The sequence below is a fragment of the Phoca vitulina genome, unplaced genomic scaffold (assembly GCF_004348235.1).
Source record: "Phoca vitulina isolate PV1807 unplaced genomic scaffold, GSC_HSeal_1.0 scaffold17, whole genome shotgun sequence".
Taxonomy (NCBI): domain Eukaryota; kingdom Metazoa; phylum Chordata; class Mammalia; order Carnivora; family Phocidae; genus Phoca; species Phoca vitulina.
Window position 1 is genome coordinate 15,349,591 of NW_022589720.1, and position 23,039 is coordinate 15,372,629.

Here is a 23,039-nt window from a genome sequence, read left to right on the forward strand (position 1 = left end):
TTTGTCTGAGAGAGAGGGAGAGCAAGCACGAGAGAGAGCAAGCATGAGAGAGAATGAGCACCAGAGGAGGGGAGAGGGAGAAGCAGGCTCCCCGCTGAGCAGGGAGCCCAATATGGGGCTTGATCCCCAGACCCCAGACCCTGGGATCATGATCTGAGCTGAAGGCAGAAGCTTAACTGACTGAGCCACCCAGGTGCCCCTCTTTTTGTTATTCTAATTATATTTTGCTGTTTTCTCCCATGTCTCTCTACCTGATGCTGAGAGTCCTTCAATGCCATCCATGACTTCAAGCTGACAGATGATCCTTTCTACGTAGGGAGATCCATACGTGTGGTCTACCTTGGATTTAGCTGCCTCTGCCTTTCATAACTTCTGTATGTAAGTCCCCAACTGACCAATATTAACCCATAAATAGGGACATCGCTACACCCCTCATTCAGCAGGAATGTGTTACAGAAGATAAGACCTTCCACCCTCAGCAACCTTAAAGATTTAAGGGTCAAAATTGTTCAGGCGGGGAATGATATGGAGAACAAAGGCAAAAGAAATGTAGAAACAAAAAAATAAATCTCCTTACAAACACTGCAGCCCATTGACAGATACAGATAAGGCAGGCAGTGACCTTCCTCAAGGAACTCAACTGCCTTCATGTTACTATTTTGCTAGAGGCAAAAAGCAACCTTTGCTTGACATTAGCCTGACCTCCAGGTTCCTGTAAGTCTTCCTTAACGTATCAAAATCCCTTTGGAAATTTCTTTATTTCTACCCCCCCAAGATAAATGTTAGCAATCATTCTCCAAGCATATGGCCCACTGATGTACATCTGAATGTCTCATGACTAATGTTTTACTAGATAGTAGTAAATGACCTTATCTTAACAGAGCTAGCCCTTCAAGGTCCTGGAAGCCTTGCTTCTAAATTCCTGACAGACTTAAGCCCTAACCCAAATAACAAAAAAGTACATAATCAGTCACTCCTCACAATCCCAGTGTAGCTCTTTCTCCCCAAGGGTCCTGTCCAGGTGATTTAATAAAAAACACCTTTTTTTGTTGTTGTTCACACACACACACACACACACACACACACACACACACACACAAAGACAGAAGAAAACTATAATTAACTATCACTCTGCAGGGATAGGCTTAATTTCAAGTGAATTTTCATTCCAGAATATGACCTGAAAAAGCAACCACTGGAAGGAGGCAAGATCATGAACATAGAATGAAACCACTGAAGTGCAGTTAAAGCTTCTCCTCAAACATGGCATATTCTGTTGGCCAAAGTCATTGGCAAAGCACAGAGTTAAAGTAGGGACATACTTGCCACCTATAGGAAAACATGATGAAAGAAGGAAAGGAACTAACAATTATGAACAAACAGTACAATCTGTCCATAGCCCATCCTCTAGTCACAAATAGATAATCTGAGTGCCTCTTATAGATGAAATCCATTTATCTGCTTCCTGATAACCCCCAAATCTCTTTAAACTATGGAACCAGGTTTGAATTTCAAAATCATGTGATACAGTCATATCAGAGTTTGAACCAGAGACCACTGAACTAGAAGGACAAATTATTTGCCCACCACAAATTCAACATATAACCAGGGATGAATAAGGACAGAATAATAAAAATAAAGGCCCTATTTGAAAGGAAAAGAATGTTAATGGCTCATGGTAATTCAGTAATTGTTCTGTGCAATCATTACAAGGATTTCTGTCCCTAAGGCTCTGAGGCTAACTTATTTGGTAAATCCTTTAAATTTGCATTTTCAGCCCTGAAAGTCATGAAATTTCTGGTTTCTTCCTCCTCCCTTTCATATCTATCAGGAAAGAGACTGGCATATATATATTTTTTTTTTCTGTACTCATCTTTTTCTTGTAGTATCTTATCAAATGCAGCTTATAGCAATCAACTCACACTACAGACATTCTTTCCTAGAACCTCTTCTCTTAAAGCCATGAGGGTCATTAGCTACATTTTCTACCTTCCAAATTATCCCACAAAAACGTTTACCAAAGCAGAATACAGTCATTTTCTAACATCCTATAAGCTTTACTTCATACTATTTTCTTCTTCAAACACAATTCCACGTAATTTGTTGTTTTGGTCATGGTGGTGGTGGTGACAAAAACTTGCTTCTAGAAAGATATAATATAGAATGCATAATAATTTTGTTTATTAGACAATTTCTGCTGCATTAACAATTTATAATCACAAACATTATTTCTTCTCACATTATATAAGAACTCTGGCTTGGTGAAGCTCTGCTGGGCTCTGGTATGCTCATCTCCATTAAGCACAAGTGTTTTCTCATTAGACTGAAGGAGTAGCTTTTTTAAAAATTATGTTCTTATCAGAGTGGAGGCCAAGAACAAGAGAAATTGAGCCAAAGCATGCAAGCTCACTAAGGTTTCTGCTCAGATGTGATTCAAACCATGACATTTCACATGCCATTGACCAAAGCAAATTAACTAGCTAATCCTAAATTCAATGGGAAATTATCTTCTATTTATAGGAAAGTATGTCAAAGGCAGAGAGAGAATGGATAATTGTAAACAAATAATTGAATATACCAGGACAGGTAAGAGAGATATCAAGACAAGAAGTCAGTAAAATTCTATTCCAAACAGAATTTTCTAGGGAAAGACAAACGAGAATAAATGTTGTGAATAACTGCAATACAAAACATACATCTTAAGCAGTTTTCCAATGAGACTCTTTGAACAGTGAACTCATTCTTTCTGTTTTAACATATATTTTTATTACATCCTCATTTTAATAGGTTATTTTTATTACACCCTCAATTTAATAGGTTAAAGATTTCTAGAGTAAAAGTTATTTTTCATCATCTCATTAAATTTGAGGCCAAGTTTCTATTGTCATCTGTACTCCATTATTGTCAATGAGAAGCCCATGAAGTGTCAAATTTCTTTCTCTTTGTTTTTCATATTCTAAACTTTACCATACACATCTAGGTGATAATATTTTTCCAGCACATTTGAGATTTCTTATGATTATTTGTCTAAGGTTTAACCTCTATACTTATTCTTGAAAACTCTTAGTCTAGTTTATTGCTTGTTTGTTCATTTTTAAGATTTTTATTTATTTATTTGTCAGAGAGAGAGAGGCAGGCAGAGGGAGAACAGGCACCCCGCTGAGCAAGGAGCCCGATGTGAGACTCAAGATCCCAGGATCCTGGGATCATGACCTGAGCCAAAGGCAGATGCTTAACTGACTGAGCCACCCTAGCGTCCCTGTTTGTTTGTTTCTTAAATACTGCCTCATAATTCTCTTTGCTGTCTTCATCTGCAACTCCTAGTATTATACATTGGAACTTTGTTTTCCTTTGCTATATATTTTAATTGTTTTTGTTTGTTTATCTTTAGTCTTTTTGATGCATTCTGGCTAGTTTCCTTAGACTTATCTTCCAATTTACCTACTCTGCATTCAGTTGTATCTAATCTCCTATTCCCTCAGTTTGTTTGAGATCTTAATGTCAATTCTTAATGTCGGTGTCTATGTTGTGGCTTCTGTTTACTGGGAGGTGAAGTTTTCCATTTCCCATTTCAGAGCAAGCCCTGGTTTCATGCCAGACACCTAACTCTAGTAACATCCCCAATGAATTCTTGTAATTATACACTTTCTCCCTTTCTAGGGCTAACAAGCTAAGATACCAGGTTCTGGAGCCTACATTCTGCCTTATGCTCCCTCTGGACTTCCACATCAGCTTGCCAATTTGCCACTTGTGCAAGTGCATTACAATCACACAGAAATATAAAGTCTATTGGGGGAAAACTTATAATTATATCAGTAGCAGAATACATATAATTCCCTAAACTCTCATTATTCTAGAGTATGACAGTTAGGATGCACAGAACTCTACAACAGAGTTCCAGTAGAAAGGAATCCTGACTCCCATAATGTTCTCTATATTTTCAGCCTCAGGGAAACAGAGAACACAGAGAGTACCTACACAAATATGCAACAGTGAAAGCTCACCAGCTGAAGAGGTGACTCTGTTTTAGGGAGACTCTGAAGTTTGGTAGCTGTTGCCAGTTTACACTCTAGTGCTAAGTCTTATGTACTGAGCCAACCATTTTCTAAAATACAGAAATCAATGCTCAGGTCCACCACAATGTGTCTCCTCATCCTCTAAACTTAAGCTCATTTTTCTCATTAGAAGGCATTTTTGTCAAAGCAAAATGTTCATAATTTCTACACCTAAATTTCTTTTCTTATACTTAGATAACTTTCATGGAAAATATTAGACAGTGGAGAGAATTTTTTCCCTTAAATGAAATGTCTGTTTTATCAATTGTCTACAAAAGGATCTATAACATTTTGATGCCTGGAATTATTTCAAGGTAGTGTTTTCTCTTATCTGGAAAAGTTAAATATATTGACATAATTATCATTTAAATGCCTGGATGTAAAGTTGGGACTTGCTGAGATATGAGGTGATGCAATATGTATTACAGAAATTTAGGTACCAAGTTACCTGTAGTATATCAATAAAGGTTTTTTTTTTCTTTTCTTTTTTTCTTTCTTAGCTTCAGTGTACATGAGAAATTTCTAGTTGTATTTTACCTCATTAGCAAGTTTCAAACACATTTTTAAATGGTGCTGTAATTATCCATTTTGGTTTTAAGACTATGTAATTTTATGTGGCAGGGAGATACAAATATCATCATTTCATATTTCTGTTTCTGAATGAGCTATAATTTCATATGCCATATGTGATCCTTTCACATAATTTCTTACACTGTATCATGAAATGCTAATGATTAGATGAAGTACATTTAAGAAAGGAAGACTTGGTGAGAATGATAAAAGGGCATTTGGTTTATTGAAGCTTGCCCCTGGTAATATACTGCCCCACCCCCCAGGATAATATTGATTCTAATTGCTTTTTTTTTTTTTAATATTTTTTTTTTAAGATTTTATTTATTTGACAGAGAGACACAGCGAGAGAGAGAACAGTAGCAGGGGGAGTGGGAAAGGGAGAAGCAGGCTTCCCGCTGAGCAGGGAGCCCGACGCGGGGCTCGATCCCAGAACCCTGGGATCATGACCTGAGCCAAAGGCAGACACTTAATAACTGAGCCACCCAGGTGCCCCATCTAATTGCTTTTTAAAAGACCTTGTCTCTTTGCTTCAGTAACTTTGCCAGATCAGTAAATAAGTCATTCCCTAAAAATTAACCCTGGGTCCCAGCCTACAAAAGCTGTAATCAATTTGATAATTATATTTATTTTGACTAATTAATATTTTTCTTACCTTAATAGTATTTACCTGGGAAAGTGACTACTTATATAAGATAAATGCTTATTTATAGATGATTCTGGGGGAAGGCTGATTGACATGTAAGTGGTTAGGCTGTGATATCTGATTTATCCAGCATGTCTGACATTATGTGTAAGATTAACCAGAAAGTTTCTAAATCTCTACTTTAAATTGCTTTACCCAGCAGATGCAGTTTATCTGGGAAATGCGACTCTCAAATTTAAAAAGACACACAAGGAATCTGGGATTTTCCTGCATCTAAAAAACTCGTATTAAATACTGATCATTAATCATTACGTTAAGCCCTGGCTCCAATGTTTTTACTATATGAATAAAGTATGACAAATACTACAGCCAACTGAATGCACATTACAATGTCACACATTGAAAGGACAATTGTCCTATATTAGAATTCCACTGTACTCTGGAATAGTACCTTTAAAATTGCTTAACCTAAAAAAAAAATTTAAAAATAAAAAAAATAAAATTGCTTACCCTAACACATTTGCTGTTACCATATGTCAACATGCATTACTACAAAGCTGATTATCCTTTAAGAAATTTTTTTCAAAGTCCTAGTAAACGGGGCCACTTTTTTTTTTAGCATTCTCTCACTTTTATTCATAAACATGACTCATAAAAATCTGAGAAACTGTAAACTTAAAAATTCTAATTGAAGATCATTCCTACTTTTTTCAGCATTCTGTGAAGAATTAAAAAAACGATTTGTAAAGACTAATTAGTAACAATCATGTAATTTCTAAGAAATATATGCTTATTACCATAAGCATGTATATCTATACAAAATAGGTGAGCAAAAGAAAAGGAATCAATCTTATAACTTTGCCATAGCATACAGCCAAATAGATTAAAAACAAATCATAAAATGATTGACATTTTATAACTGGTAAGTTACTAAATAGACTATCATAAATTATTTCAAAATACTCAATTTTAAAATTAATAGAATGCCACAGCCTTATTTATTTATAGCTATTACCTTGTATGAAAGAATATGCCCTAAAGGTATCTGTACCCTGTTTAATGGAATAAACATATAATAACTTTTAATTATTCTTATTTTATATACTAAATCTCATAACATTAAATAAACACACTTTGACTCTACAAAGCAGAATGAAAAAATATTTGCCATAGACCAATAACTTTTAGGTTTTACAGTTAATTTGAGAATTCCAGCTTTCTTTTGAATTTATACTTTCAATCTAACCATATTAGATATCAAGTTGACATACTATTCATGTATTATCCATGTTCTTTCCATTTCAACTTCAGTGGGTTGGTCACTCCAATCAAGATGGTGAAGTGATCGTGTCTGGAGTATAGCTACAGAAGCTCAACAGTAACATACAACGACTATTTCAAGTCACTGGAGAGTATTCAATGTAAAAAGCCTGGATGAGATATGATCCTTTTTTTTTTTTTTTTAAGATTTTATTTATTTATTTGACAGAGAGAGAGAGAGGGAGAGAGGGAGAGAGAGAGAGAGAACAAGCAGGTGGAGCAGCTCGCAGGGGGAGGAGAAGCAGGCTCCTTGCTAAGCAGGGAGCCAGACGCAGGGCTCTTGAGGGCTCGCTCGATCCCAAGCCCTAGGATCATGACCTGAGCCAAAGGCAGACGCTTACCAACTGAGCCACCCAGGCACCCCGAGATACAATCCTTGAGAGAAAGTAAGAACAATATATTTTTTTAAAGATTTTATTTATTTATTTATTTGAGAACGTGAGAGAGAGAGAGAGAGAGAAAGAGAGCATGAGTGGGGGTTGGGCAGGTAGAAGCAGGCTCCCGCTGAGTCAGGAGACAGACTCAGGGCTCGATACCAGGACCCTGGGATCATGACCTGAGCTGAAGGCAGGTGCTTAACCGACTGAGCCACCCAGGCGCCCCAACAATATGCGTTTTTATATTGACAATGATTCAGGGCATTTTTAAAATATGCAGTGCTAGGGGAAAGAATCCAAGCAACAATTAGTTTGTGGGGAGAGAGGCTGGGGTTCAGCGCTGGCATCGTAGCTCAAATAAGAACAAAGGCATAGAAAGAAGAGACATCAGAGAAATGGTCCCCAAATGTGAAGCAACATTCCTGTGACAATTGCAGATACATATACAACATGTGCGTATGTGGAGACTCCAAGAAACCAAGACAAAGCAAAACAAGAAGACAAAAGAGCTAATAGAGATTTCAGAAGCCAGGAGACACTAGGAATCAGAACTGGTAAATGCTTCAATTGATACTAGAGAAAAATTTGTGTTTAGGAATAAGAGCTACATCCCAGGAATAAGGGGAAAATGAAACAAAGCAGTTCTAAGAAAATCTAACTAATTTAGGTAAATGAAATTCCATATATCTATAAAAAAATAACTCTTTGGAGGAAGATGACATAAGCAGGGACTTCTGTAAGTGTTTATACATAATCTTCAATCAATAATTCCAAGGCAGGCTTCTAATTGGAAAATTACCAAAACCAAAAGGGAAAAAAAAACAATAAAAATACCTAGATATGATGTTGATATTAGAATTATTAGAAAAGAGTTTTGAAATGATCATGATTAATGTCTAAGAACATGTGGAAAAAAAGCAGAGAATTTTAGCAGATACCAATAATGTGTATTTAATAAGTCAAGTGAAAATTATACAACAAAAATATTTCAATGCTGAAGTGTGTACATAATAGCTTTAATAGACAAGTTATTAGAGGATAAACACAGTGGAAAAGAAGATTATTGTACTAAAATGTAGGTCAATAAAAATATGCAAGTTAAGAAGAGAGAGATAAAAATAATAAGTAAACACACAAAAAAAGAATAATAGATTTATAGTACACAGCTAAAAGACCTCGCATGCATGCTTTTGCACAGCCAGTAGAAGTGATAAAGTAAAATAAAAGACATATTTGAATAAATGCTGACCAAAATTTTCTAGCACTAACAAAAAATAGCTTAAAAAAAAATTCCTTATAACTGAAAAGCAGATTTTTTTTTAAAGTAAGTACCTCTTAGGGGCACCATAGTTAAACTCTTGAATATCAAATTCAAATAAAAATATTTAAAATAAGAAAGATCCATTAAAGTAGAATAAACTAATCTACAGTGAAGCAATAATAAGACTGATAAGTGATTTTCAACAGACAAGAGGGTGGTCAGCAGACAATTAAGTTGTATAATTTATTACTAAAATAAGAAAAATCCTCCAAATTAGAATTCTACTCCTAGTGGGAATGCCGTCTAAAAAAAGCAAGCAAAATTATAAGTTAAAAAAAAAAAAAGGAAAGAATTCATTGACAGTAGACCAGTACTAAAAGGAACAGCAGAAAGGGATATTTTAAGAAAATTTAGAATTTCCTTTACAAACACAGCAATACAGGGAAGAAGAAATACCACCAAAAAGGATAAATTATTATTGACTTAAAAATTATCATTTACTATTTAACACAACAAAAATAATGACAATTTTATGTAGGGTTTAATATATAAGATGTCAAAATAGCAAAAAAAAATCAATGCAATGGGGTTAAACAGTTTTAAAATTGTTCCATTTGTTTCAAATGATAAAATTATAATTTAAGATGAACTAAAATAAATTATAATATCTAGAGCAAATACTAAAGAAAAAAAGAAGTAAAATAAATTGTTACTGAAGGAGAAAATGAAGACAGTGAAGAATATTACTAATTCAAAGAATGTAAAAAAGAAGAAAAAGGGCAAAAATTAAAAAAAAAATAGCAAGATGGTAGACTTGAACAGAAATATATCAGTAATTAATTGTACGTACACTAAATAAAAATAAGCAATAGATACTGTGAAACCAGATTAAAGTAAAACAAAATAATAGCAGAAACTTAGGTTAGTGGCTCATATGAAACTTTTTTTTTTGCTCATATGAAACTTTTAAAAAATAAAAATAATATACTTTGAAAGTAAAATGATGGAAAACATTATACCATCTAACCATTAATCAAAAATAAAAAAAAGTCTGGTATAGTTATATTACAGATAAAATGGACTTAAAGTTATAGATGATTATTAGAGAGATGTTCCACAATGAAACATTTTCAATCCAAGAGGACTATATCTTGCCTTAAATCTGTGTACATCCAGTAACATGATTTCAAACTATAGCTAAAAAAAAAAAAAAAACGCAAACCAAAAGAAAATAAAAGGATAAATAGAACAATCCAGTGAAACAGTGGGATACATTAACATATATTTCTCAATAGCTGACAAACAAAATTCTGTATGGATATAGAAAGTTGAATGGCACAATGAATAAACTTGAACTAATTTACATGTGTAGAAAACTAAGTATGAAGCGTAGAATTTACCTTCTTCTAAAGTACATAAGGACACTATCTCAATGAAATACATACTGACATTTAGAAAAACCCTCAGCAAGTTTCAAAATATATACCTGTAACCAGACTAAAATGATATCATCTCCCACCTGTCACAACGGCTAAAAATAACACCGGCTGGAAAAACAGATTATTGGTGAGGATGAAGAGAAAGGGGAAGGCTCTTCCACTGTTGGTAGGAATGCAAACTGGTGCAAACACTTTGGAAAACAGTATGGAGGTTCCTCAAAAAGTTAAAAATAGAGCTACCCTATGATCCAGCAATTATACTACTAGGTATTTATACAAAGGATACAAAAATACAGATTTGAAGGGACACATGCACCCCAAATTATGGAACGAGCCCAAATGTCCATCAACTGATGGACTGATGAATGGATAAAGTGGTACACACACACACACACATGCACACACACACAATGGAATATTACTCAGCCATAAAAAGAAGGAAATCTTGCCATTTGCAATGATGTGGATGGAAGTACAGAGTATTATGTTAAGCAAAATAAGTCAGAGAAAGACAAATACCGTATGATTTCACTGATATGTGAAATTTGAGAAACAAAACAGATGAGCATAGGGGAAAAAAAAAGAGAAAGGCAAACCATAGAACAGACTCTTAACTATAGAGAACTGAGCGTTCCTGGAGGAGAGGTGGGCAGGGGTTGAGCTAAATGGGTGATGGGCATTAAGGAGGGCACTTGGGTGTAGTGTGTAAGGGACTCACTGAATTCTACACCTGAAAATGATATTACAGTGCATGTTAACTAACTGGAATTTAAATAAAGACTTGAAGAAAAAGAAAAAATGAACTAGATATCATTTTTAAAGTACACTAGAGAAATGTCAACTCGCTGGTAATTAAAACATACACTTCACATTTTGATTGATCAAAGGAGAGGCTTTTTTGTTTTGTTTCTTTCAATTCCTGTTTCAAATAAAATATTAACGCTGAATATATTATATGCCATTTAGATTTCTTTTCATGAAAATGTAAATAATAAAGTGAAAATAATGTTCTTTCCTCTAAAATATTTTGCTATCAACGAAATCATAACAACATCAATATATTCATCAGTTGTGTTTTATTTTTCACCAACATTAAGATTTACTCAATGCAGGTAAACATCTGTAACTCTTAGTATTATAGAAAGTAGTGCCATCTATTGAACTTTTAGGCCTTGATCCTCCAAATATTCCACAGCATTATATCAACTATGACTAGGTTATTCATTCTTACTTACTCAAAGGCAATTGTAAAAATACAGATCCTTTTATTTAGAGTACAGAGAGTCCACTTTGTGAATTTTCATCTAAGTTATTGATTTTTATGTGCATATTATTTACACAGAATAATGGAGGTCAGTGACTTTTTACCTACCTAAGAATAAATTAAGCGATGACTGCAATATAACTGTAACATAGTTAAAGCCAGAAAAGGGCATTGCAAGAATCTTAAGAAGTGGAATACGTTCCTTTCAAGAGAAGGAATAATATGGGGGAATTTTACACCCCAAGATTTTTCTGTGAAGGAGAATTGGGCATCAATTATGTCCTTTGAGTAAATACTCGATATAGAAGGGCTGATTTGTTCTTTCACTCTGAATCTTGCAGGTGTCTCCCTTTCTTTCTTTTTTTTTTTTTTTTTTAAAGATTTTATTTATTTATTTGACAGGGAGAGACACAGCGAGAGAGGAAACACAAGCAGGGGGAGCGGGAGAGAGAGAAGCAGGCTTCCTGCGGAGCAGGGAGCCTGATGCAGGGCTCGATCCCAGGACGCTGGGATCATGACCTGAGCCGAAGGCAGACGCTTAACGACTGAGCCACCCAGGTGCCCCAGGTGTCTCCCTTTCTTAACATTTTCCTGGCCACATGTATGCACTATGTAGAACTGAGCAGTGGCCATCCTATTCTTAGGCATGTACCAACCGGTCTCTATTCTGCCCTCTGCCTCCCTGACAGTGACAGGCAGCCTACTTCAGCCTGGATCTTTATTTGCCTTTCATCCTAGGTCACTGGGTTTGCAACTACCTAGTGTAAAGCCTTCATAAAGGAAATTATCAGTCTAGTTCATTCCCTAGTTTTCAAACATTTGTTCAGAGTCAATTTATTTCAAATTAAAAAATACAGTGATAACATTAAAGTACAAGATATAACAGACTGATTCACTTCCTCGGGGCATGGTAGGTTACAGACAAAAGAAAAAGGGGAAAAATGCTTTGAAGGAATATTTTTGCAAAGTTTTGTGTGCAGATATTTATACTAGAGTTGATCATAGTAGTGATATAAAAACAATGGCTCTCTGAGACAGGTGAAATGAGAAAGAAGTCAGAAGGAGACCTGTAAAAAAGTCACATCTTAAGAGAAACAAACTACTGGATCCATTTGATGACTGGATATAATCTTTACATAAGTTGAATTCTATAAAGATTTGTGCATTTCATGGTGCTTCATGAACATAAGTCCTCATAATATATCTCTTTTCTTGCCAAGCATTTACAGTTTCCCATTATATATGTGTCCATTTGATGAGTTATGATGCTTAGAGGTAAATTAAAAATAATTTACTACAAGCCACTCTTGTCAAGATGACACTAATTATTCTGAAAGCAGCATTGTGTTTAATGCAATATGAGTACAGATTAAAGTATCTCTTAAACAAGTCAGAGTGTAAGGTTCTGGGTGCGTACTGACTCTGCTTCAAAACTCTAAGTGCGTCTCACAATGTGGCAGGGTTGACCTCTGCCTGTCATTCTGCATAGACTGCTCCTGACGGAAGAAAGGTAGACCTTCCTAGATACATTGAGTTTACTCAGAGAGTGTATATTTATTCTGTTTCCCCATCAGGTAAGATAACAGTTTTCACCATAACCTGATGTTTCAACAATAACCCTGTTATTAATCAAAAGAATAAAATTAGGAATAATTTATCCATATTTATCACAAGTACAGTTTTCTGTTGATTTTTAAAATCAACTTTAATGGACTCATAAATTTAAAAATTAGTTTATGGAGAAAAGGAGGGAGAGAGTGAGAGATGCTATTTGCATCCTGATCAAGCATTATTGAATCTTTGTAGTGTACCCCTTAAATTTCATTCTATTAAGAGGTGTAATATTAATCTATATCTTTCAAATAGCAGCGATAGTATCTACTTGAAAATAAGGTAGACAAGTTGCCTTTGTAAACTGTAATACAGTTTATGTTCAGTTGAGGTTAGCATGATTGTTCATTAAAAAAAATCTTTGAACTTTAGTGTCTTTATACTACAAAAGAATAGCATTAATAGAGTGGTATATGTATGTGCACATTGTGTGAACCGAGTGATGAAATAAATACAAAAATGCACTGTAATTTGTAAAGTTACAAAATTGAATTTTGTGGTTTAATGTAATGTGAACTTATTTATGATTTATAATAAACCTACTTTCTTCATAGAACAAAGGCCACATGAATGAATCAGGTCACATAATCTATCTCTAGAACCAATATATATATTTTAAAGATTTATTTATTTATTTTAGAGAAAGAGAGTGGGGGGAGGGACAAAGGGAGAGAGAGTCTAAAGCGGAGTCCACGCGGAGAGCAGAGCCCAATGCGGGGCTCAATCTAATGACCCAAGAGTTGATGCTCAACCAACTGGGCCACACAGATGCCCCATTTCTAGAACCAATATTTTAAACTGATGCTACCTAACTATGAACTTGACTTGTATGTCTTTTAACAATGGTAGTTTGAAAGAGTATTTAAATTCAACTCATCCACTCATTCATCTAGCAATCATTTATCAAGGGCTGGGCTCTGATCTGAACACTTAAGGTTACATAGACAATTTAAGCATCATTCTTACTTAAAGAGACTTATGATAGTAGAAGCCATATGTACCTATGGAAATAAATATAACATGAAAGTGCCACGTAACAGAAAACAAGAATTTATTAACTCTTTAATTCTGCAACAAATTTCAGAGAAAATTATAACAAGACTTTTAAACAGAGAAATGTGAATATGGAAAATTCTGGGTTGAATTCAGAATGTGTAAGACTATTATATTTTGGGAACAGGCAGTATACCATTGTGGCTAGGCCTGGAGTGTACCAAGAGAAATATTAAGAGATACAGTGGGGGAAAGCATTTTACACAAACTTGTGAAAAGCCTGTATTGACATACCATGGTGTCTACTTTATTGCAGTTTTTAAACATCATGTGTCGAAAGGACATAAGGGATAGCACCCCTACAGGATTTTTATGATAATTAAAGATTATTCTATAAAATGCCATCCACAATTTCTGCCACATTAGAAATACTGAAACGTATTTCTTTCCCATTCTGATGATGTCATAAACACCATTTTTTCTTCACACTCAACAGAACTGACACCTTCTGACCCTGGATTGCCTGCAAGTTTGCGCCCTCCATTCACAAGGTTCATATTCTACTGAGAGCAGACCTTATTGTATTAGCTGCACCTTGCGGTGGGATGTTTTGTATGTGCACGCGTGTGTGTGGATGGGTGGGTGGGTGTGGAGAGCATCCATTCTTAACATGATTTTGTTTTTTTCAATTTCAGTCACCAAAAGCACATATGCAATTTTTTTTTTTTTTTTTTTTTTTTTTTTTGCAAGAGTAGAATGTCAGCATCAGAATGTATTTTGGGTATCTCCCTGTATACCTTATTAATACATAACTGCTTTAGCAAATGCAAGATATACTTAGTGGTACTTAGTACCAGTATTTCATTTTTAATATTTAACTATAATGCCAACTGAAACACATTTTTTAACACGGTGGCAATTATCTACCAGGTTCAGGAGACAATAAGCAGAGTGATTTCTTTGCTCTTGTGTATAGAAAGGAAACCATATAGCACAAACACAAAATATTCCCATTTAAGTTAACAGTAACATGACATCATATACTTAAGTATTTCATTTTGTTTTATGCAAATAAAGAGTAATAAATGTAAGTCATAAGAAACCAGTACATACTCTGAGGAAACCGTGGGGGGTTGTCGTTGACATCAGTCAGGGTGATGTTGACCGTTGTCGATCCAGAAAGTCCACCAACTTGTCCAGCCATGTCTTTGGCTTGAATGACCACTGAATAGTGTTCTCTGGCTTCTCTGTCCATATTATGTAAGGCAGTTCTAATAACTCCTGTAATACATATTTAAAAAAAAAAACAGTATGGATTATATATTAAATGAGAAATAGCACAGATATACCTTTCTTCTTTCTGTTTTAAGAAGTGCATTTTTAAATGAAATACTTTCATGAGAAAGCCAGTCTTCTGAGACAAACACTGCCTTAAAAATGTTACTAAAACCATGTCATCACATCCTTTTTTTTTTTTTTTTAAGATTTTATTTATTTATTTGACAGAGATAGAGAGAGAGAGCACAAGTAGGCAGAGGGAGAGGGAGAAGTAGGCTCTCCACTGAGCAGGGAGCCCTATGCGGGACTCGATCCCAGGACCCTGGGATCATGACCTGAGCTGAAGGCAGCCGCTTAACCAACTGAGCCACCCAGGCACCTTCAAATCCTTTGTTTAAAACCACAAGTCCCAAAACATTCTATTCATGGCAATTAAGAAGCCCATTAACCATGAGAGATGATGGACTCTGAAAAACAAACTGAGGGTTCTGAGGGGGGGGAGGGAGGGTGGGTATCCTGGTGATGGGTATTAAGGAGGGCACGTACTGCATGGAGCACTGGGTGTCCTACACAAACAATGAATCATGGAACGCTACATCAAAAACTAATGATGTAATGTATGGTGATTAACATAACAATAAAACATTTTTAAAAAAAGAGACTATGGACTCTGAGAAACAAACTGAGGGTTCTAGAGGGGAGGGCGGGTGGGGGGATGGGTTAGCCTGGTGATGGGTATTAGGGAGGGCACGTACTGAGTGGAGCACCTAGTGTTATATGCAAACAATGAATCATGGAACACTACATCAAAAACTGATGATGTAATGTATGGTGATTAACATAACATAATTAAAAAAAAAAAGAGGAAGCTCATTTCTTTGTGTTCCTTAGGGCACTTCGGAGGGCAGCTGCACAGCCCAAGCTTGCTCCTCTGCTGGATTACTAAATATTTCACAAGTCATGCTCCTCACAAGTGTCAGATAAGATGATTTGAGGAGAGGTTAATCTTCCTCTTTACAGAACAATTTACATAGCTTCCTGACAGGGTTGTCAAAGTTTGATGATGGAAAACATTGAAGAATTCTGGGTACTTGAACAAAGATTGTAGGCAGGAGTCATTTTAACATTTATCAGATTAAGAAAGTCACTGTTTTTAACAGGATATAACAACTACAATAAGAACTAGATCTAAGTACCTAAGCAAAACAAAGTGATGAAATTGATTCCAAAAATACCAGGTAAAAATCACATTCTTGATTTCATAGTGCCAAAGGACACATTAAAGGTACTTTTTTATGAACTAGGACTTGGATTCAATAAAGATATAAAAAAATGTTATGTGTTATATCTCTATTTGTATCAAACATAGGTACATATAAATTAGATAGCATTGTCAGTAGAACCTTAAATTTAAAAACTTTGAAACACATTTTCCAGAGGGTCAGGGACTATTACCTGAGTTATAAAAAAAATTCCTCATGTAGATGAGCTATATTATAAATAAGTGTATGCATATATGCATATATGTATTTACATTTATTTTATATATGCATATAAATATATAATATAAACACATTTGCTACTCCATACATAGGTCAACATTTAACAACTACCTTTTTTTACTTTTTAAAAAATATTTGAATCATGTCACTTTTTAAAAAAATTATTTATTTGAGAGAAAGAGAGTGAGCAAGCACAAGTACGGGGAGGGGCAGAGGGAGAGGGACAAGGAGACTCCCAGCTGAGTGCACAGCCCAACACAAGACTCGATCCCAGAACCCTGAGATCATGAGATCCTAGGACCTTGAGATCATGACCTGAGCCAAAGTCAGAGGCTTAACCTACTGAGTCACCCAGGCGCCCCAGAGATCATGTCACTTTTTGAGAAAGGCACCAATGGCTTCAACCAAACACACAATTGATTAGTTAGTAGTGCAATTCATAAGACAATGCCAATTATAATAACTGCCAACTACGGAGTTTAACAAACACTTTTATAGACAGTATATTGATATAATGAGAGTAAATAGGGTTGCATATTCAAGTTAAAAATAGTCTTTTAGAAGTGGAAAGGATTAGTCAATCAGTTTGAACATAGAACACTGAAGCAGTATTTTTTTTTTACCAAATTGATTGTATGTGTAATGACTTTGAGAGGAGAGCCTCAGGAACCAGGAAAATCGATCCCACAACTTTCAATATTTGTGAATTTTTAATTGAGGGAGTTCAGGAAAATTTTCCTGAAGCTAAATAAAAATGAAAATTATTCTTATCAAGAGAAATTATAATAATATGGTAATAAATGATTCAACTAATTCATGCATACAAAAAAGCCTCAAGCATCCTTATTAAAAAGAGCAATGTTTTATCACATATGATAATTGTATAAGAAGGAATTGAATTGATGCAGAAATGAACAAGCGAGGAATTTATGAAAATATTTTATGAAAGAAACATATACTTTCTAATATTTGAAAATAAATAAAGATGCTCTAAAAAGAATACATTATAAATGGGACTTGCCTCTGGTGTGTAGAAGTTTGAGATTATTGTCCAGGATAAAGGTTTACAATGAAATCATTTAAGTGTTATTTGCTAAATATAAAAATATAACAGTAAAATCAATCATTACAAAGTGAATGATAGATATATTTATACAATTTGAATGTTATTCATTTAAGAGAATCAGAGAAGAGAAATCAGCACAAGCCCTGTTTTATAGTATGAATTTCAGTAATTTCATTCCATTGCCGTTATATCCCTTATTTTACAGTAGAGTTACATCAGACACAAGGTGAGAAGAAACTTGTCAGCCAAATTTGCTTATGGAAAGAAAACAGCATGTCCAGGGTTGATACATATTTCTCAGAAATGATTATCTAAGAACCCATTTCAACTCACAGTTCTCTTCAAGATGGTTCAGTGGATGTGCTTAGCTATGACTTCCCCCAAAGACACATAGGTAACTGGAGAATGCTCTGTCAAATCGTCATAGGAATATGATCCCAGTATACAATAATCTCCTTCTAACACATTGCCCAGATGCTTGTAAGTGGGGTAGCCTAGAACACAGCTGATGCCCAGTAACTTATTTTTTCCTTCTAAATAGACTTTTTTAGAGCAGTTTTAGGTCCACAGCAAAATTGAGAAGAAAGTACAGTTATCGTGAACCCTCTCCCTATTCCTTCTCGGAGTACACACGCACAGCTCTCCCACTATCAACATCCTGCATCAGAATGGCGCATTTGCTATAATTGATGAACCTATATTGAACCTCATTATCACCCAAAGTCCTTAGTTTATATTAGGGATCACTTGGTGTTGTACTTTCTATGGGTTTGGACAATGAGGGAATATATTCATCATTATAGTATTGAGTAGAGTAGTTTAACTGCCTTAAAAATCTTTTCTGTTCCATCTATTTATCTCTCCCTCCCTCAACACCTGGAAACCACTGATCTTTTTACTCTTTTCATAATTTTGTCTTTTTCAGAAATCATATAATCGGAATCATACAGTGTATATTTTCAGATTGCCTTTTTCACTTGATAATAGGTATTTAAAGATTCTCAATGTCTTTTCATGGCTTGATAGCTCATTTCTTTCTGGTGCTAGATAATATTCCGTTCTTTGGATATACAGTTTGTTTATACATTCACCTACCGAAGGAAATCTTGGTTGCTTCCAAGTTTCGGTAAGTATGAATGAAACTGTTTTAAATACCTGTATACTGTTTTTGTGTGAACATAAGTTTTCAAATCCTTAAGTAAATATCAAGGAGCATGATTCCTGGATCATATGGTAAGACTCTGTTTAATTTTGTAAGAAACTGCCAAACTGCCAAAGTGGCTGTACAATTTTGCATTCCCACCAACAGTAAATGAGACTTACTGTTGCTCCACATCCTGTCCAACATTTGTTGTAGTCAATGTTCCAGATTTTGTCCATTGTATTAGGGGTGTAGTGGTGTCTTGTTGTTTTCATTTGCATTTCCCTGTGTATATGATGTTGAACAGTTTTTCAAATTCTTATTCCCATATGTATGTCTTCTTTGGTGAGGTGTCTGTTAGGTCTTTTGTCCAGTTTTTAAATTGGGTTATTTGTTTTCTTACTGTTGAGTTTTAAGTTTGTTGTATATTTTAGATAATTGTCCTTTATCAGATTTGTCTTTTTCGAATATTTTCTGCCAGGATATGACTTATCTCCTTATTCTCTTAACAATATCAGTCACAGTGTAGAATTAAAAAAAAAAAAAAATGGAGTCAAGATTAACAATTAATTTCTTTCACAGTTCATGACTTTAGTGTTATATTTAAAACATCATTGCCATACCCAAGGTCATCTAGATTTTCTCCCAATTCCTTGTGGGAATTTTAGAGTTTTGTGTTTTATATTTAGGTCTCTGATCCATTTTGAGTTACTTTTTTTTTAAGGGTGTAATGTCTGTGTCATCTTTTTTTCTGGTGAGAGCTCTCTTCCTGGCTTGCAGGCAGCTGCCTCCTCACTATGTCTTCATATGGCTTTCCCCCAGTTTGTATACAAAGATAAAAAAGGGAAATATGGTTCTCTTGTGCTTCTTATAAATCCACTAATCCTGTCATGAGGGCCCCACCCTTATGACCTAATTTAAACCTAATTCCTTTTAGGCCCCATCTCAAAATATCATCACTTTGGGAGTTAGGGTTTCAACATAATGAATTTGGGGGGGTACACAAATATTCAGTCCACTGATGATTTAAAAATTGCCCCCCATAGATGGAGACCAAAGAAAGAGGCTGACCACTCCAGATTGTTAGGTGGCAGTTTTAAAAAGCAAAGGAACTTACATATAAGACTGGCCTTGGAAAGCTGTAAGATGAGTATATCTCCATACCCACTTACAAGAATGTTCTCTAAAAGTTTATGCAGAGGACTTAAGTGGTTTCAGTCATAAAAACAGTCTAGATGGTCTCAACAACATACTGCTTACTCAGACTGCTTTCTTAAAAAACTGCTTCCACTATGGGATAGTGGGTAGAAAGAATATTTCAAAGACAAGGGAGGAGGTGAGGAATCTTTGATTGCCTGGGTTCAGCTTGTAGGTCAACTGGAGGACATATCCTCTTAATGACCACCCCCAACAGCCATAACAACTCCTTCAGGTGAATCCAGTGCAAGTGGGTGCAGGCCATAGTTTGAAAAGACAAAACTCAAAAGATGAAGCGCTGCCACTATGTATTTATACATTTCTTTACTTTTTATCTCCATCTTTTCATGCCAATAAATGAATATACATACGGGGATACACACATGCACACAGACAACAAATATATACATTTTTCAAAACCGTGAAGCCTAAACTCATGTAAAAAGCTTGGATAAACTATATTTGCACAGTCCAAGTAAGAAATTATGTTTGTTTGGCTCTTTCTGCCATGTATCAATCTACCCAGTGATTGTACTGTAACTTACTTTTGCCTTCCAAATAAACTTGATAAAAAGGACATACCTACCACATGGTCTTTTCTTTAAGTAAATTAAAAAAAAAAAAATACAGAGCAGCTAAATTAATTACCTAAAATTATTTTATTGGGGTTTTTTTTGTTGTTGTTGTTTGTTTATTTTTATTTAGAACATGCTAGGTAACTGGTAATACCATATTCTGAATGTTTGTTGGATAAGCTTCACTAGTAATGTTTACTTCAAAAATTTTAACCAGAAAAGTTGCCTCTTATTCTCTTGTGAAGCTGGGTTGAATCAACAGGATGTGATTACCCTTGTATCATTTTGTTTTGTTTCTTATTACCTTCCTGGTAAACGATTGCAGGTGCCCCACTGCCTGAAAATTACCTTCTGACTACCGCTTCCCAATCACCTTGATATGTAGGGGCTTGTAACTGGGAATTACTCTCTGCTGAATACAAGTTCATAACATTGAAAACTCATCTGTGGTTATAAGCATTACTTGTTAGAACCCGGCTCACGGGCCTACCATATGTTTTTTTCCCTGACTGACAATATTCATATAGAGCAATATATCCTCCAAAATGTGTTCTTGCATTTTTACCCACTAAAAAGAATTTAAGATGGAAATGTACAAATCTAGTTCCTCAGGTAATACTACACAAGACCACAAAATAAAATTCCTAAAGGTTAGAACAAATAAACCAGCGTGCACATTCAGATTACTACAGAAACAACCAAGGTCCACATATGCATTTACAAGAGAAACGGGCATGCTTTCTTCCATGTCTAAACTACAACACACACTTTGACTCCTTCTTATGTTTCTTTCTTAATTTACTCCATTACTCATTCATTCATTTAAAGTCTATCATATCATTATGTAATGTATATTAAAATATATAGGAGTCCCCCCGTATTTCTCTAATGAGGCACAAGGGCCACCTAATAACAAAAATAACATGGAGTGCCAATTATCATGCAAATTTAAGGAAGCCACCTTTGATCTACTGAATTAGAATCTGGGGGAGTGGGTCAGAGTATCAGTTTTTGTGACAAGCTCCTTCTGTAATTCTCATGAATGATCAAATTTGAGATATCCACCTAGAGTTGAGAAGACAAGATATCTGTCTTCAAGATGCTCATATTTCATTGGAAGATGTTTCTTTAAAATAATATGAACACTGAGAGACTTGAAATGTTTAGAAGTTTCATTAATCATTTTCTACACGATGACACTTAAAATCTAGGCAGTAAAAATTCAACTTTCTAACTGCCTGACTGTGGTGTACTAGGTATCTGGAAGATTCATTATATTAGCTATTCAATTGCTGTTTGTTTCATTATTGAGTATATCATATATGATATCTATTCAGCTACATATTCTAAATTTTCCCTACTGACTTTGTAAGGATTACGTGGTTTCCGTAAGTTCTTGTTTATATTGAAAGCAAAAACATTTAGGTATTAAATCTGTATATATCCATCAGCAAGACAGCTCCAGAAATATATTTTCTTCATTCATCACCAATTCAATGTATGTTGAATGTGTTTCTGCTCTGTATAAAATGTGAGATACAGAAACATATAGGGCAGAGCTTATGACATTAGAATTTTATGATTAGGGTGTTTACTGATAGGGAGGTACATATATAAATCTGCGAAATTAAGCAATACAGAAAATATATTTTATTAAATGGTAAACAAAACCCAGACATCAGAGGTCATAGTTATCAAAATGGATGAGTACGATCAAAGAGTACTTTATGGTGGAACAGAATATTTGTAGATTATGGAAGCATGAACGGAGAAATAGGATATCCATGGAAAGGGGATCTGATAAGAACAAAGGTGAGGATCTGGAATGTGCATAGCTGTATAAAGAAAACTGGATTTCTTGGAAAATGATTGTTGGAGAATAGTAGAGATTAGGTACTCAGTGATTAAAATAACTCTCTGAATATTTCTCTGTTTTGTTCCTCAAGTGACTGAAAGTTTGAAAAGCTCTGTTGCTGCCCCTGTGGAAAGTGTGACTAAGCTTCACTACTTGTCAGATGTTACTGACTGTGGCTGAGCTGATGAGGTTATCTCTACAGCTACATTTAGCATATTTGAAACTCTAAAGTTCCAGTGGGTAATAGATTACTTCAGATTTTATTTATATTTTTGTTATACAATTGATTTTATTTTTAAGGAAAAATATATAATATTCTATAAAACCCTGGCATCCCAGAATTAAAAGAAGAACAAAAAGAACCCTCAACATATTTAGCTTCAAGCTATGACTCATGGAATTAACAACCATAAATTCATGAAGGAAGACATTTTTATGCTTTAGTAGGAAGATTCAATTTTTCCTCCTCTCTATTTTTTTTCTCTTCCTATCATTAAAATTGATGGTGAAGCATTTTATTTCTCCTGGGGAGAAAAAGAAGGAGAACTCACATGTTTTGAGTATGAACTATGACTCAGGCACTCCCTTCAGGTATATATCTCATATATTTTGCCCATACACTCGATAAGAGAAAAAGCTCAAAGCTTAAGTCACTCTCCCCAGACCAGAAACTTGCAAAACTTGAAATATAATCCAGGATTTCCTGACATTAAAATCCTAATGCTACAGTGGCATTATGTCAAGGAATTAACCTTGTGGAGTCTATAGAAAAGGGTTGGCCTGTTTTGAAAGAGAGACAGGAAGAGAGGGCAGAGGGAAGGGAGTTGGGGAAGACAGAGAAGGTAAGGAGAGGGGAACATCATCACAAAAGTAGGTATTACCCCCTCTG

General features: G+C 35.0%; 1 protein-coding gene across 5 annotated transcripts in view; it reads right to left on the minus strand.

The window, feature by feature from the left end:
* CDH18 (cadherin 18) overlaps window positions 1–23,039 on the minus strand; it is a 574,093-nt gene that overhangs the window by 103,603 nt on the left and 447,451 nt on the right. For all 5 annotated transcript variants that reach the window (XM_032415426.1, XM_032415422.1, XM_032415421.1 and 2 more), the window contains one exon: window positions 14,650–14,817. In XM_032415426.1, coding sequence (XP_032271317.1) covers window positions 14,650–14,817 — 168 coding nt within the window. The remainder of the gene's footprint in view (window positions 1–14,649; window positions 14,818–23,039) is intronic.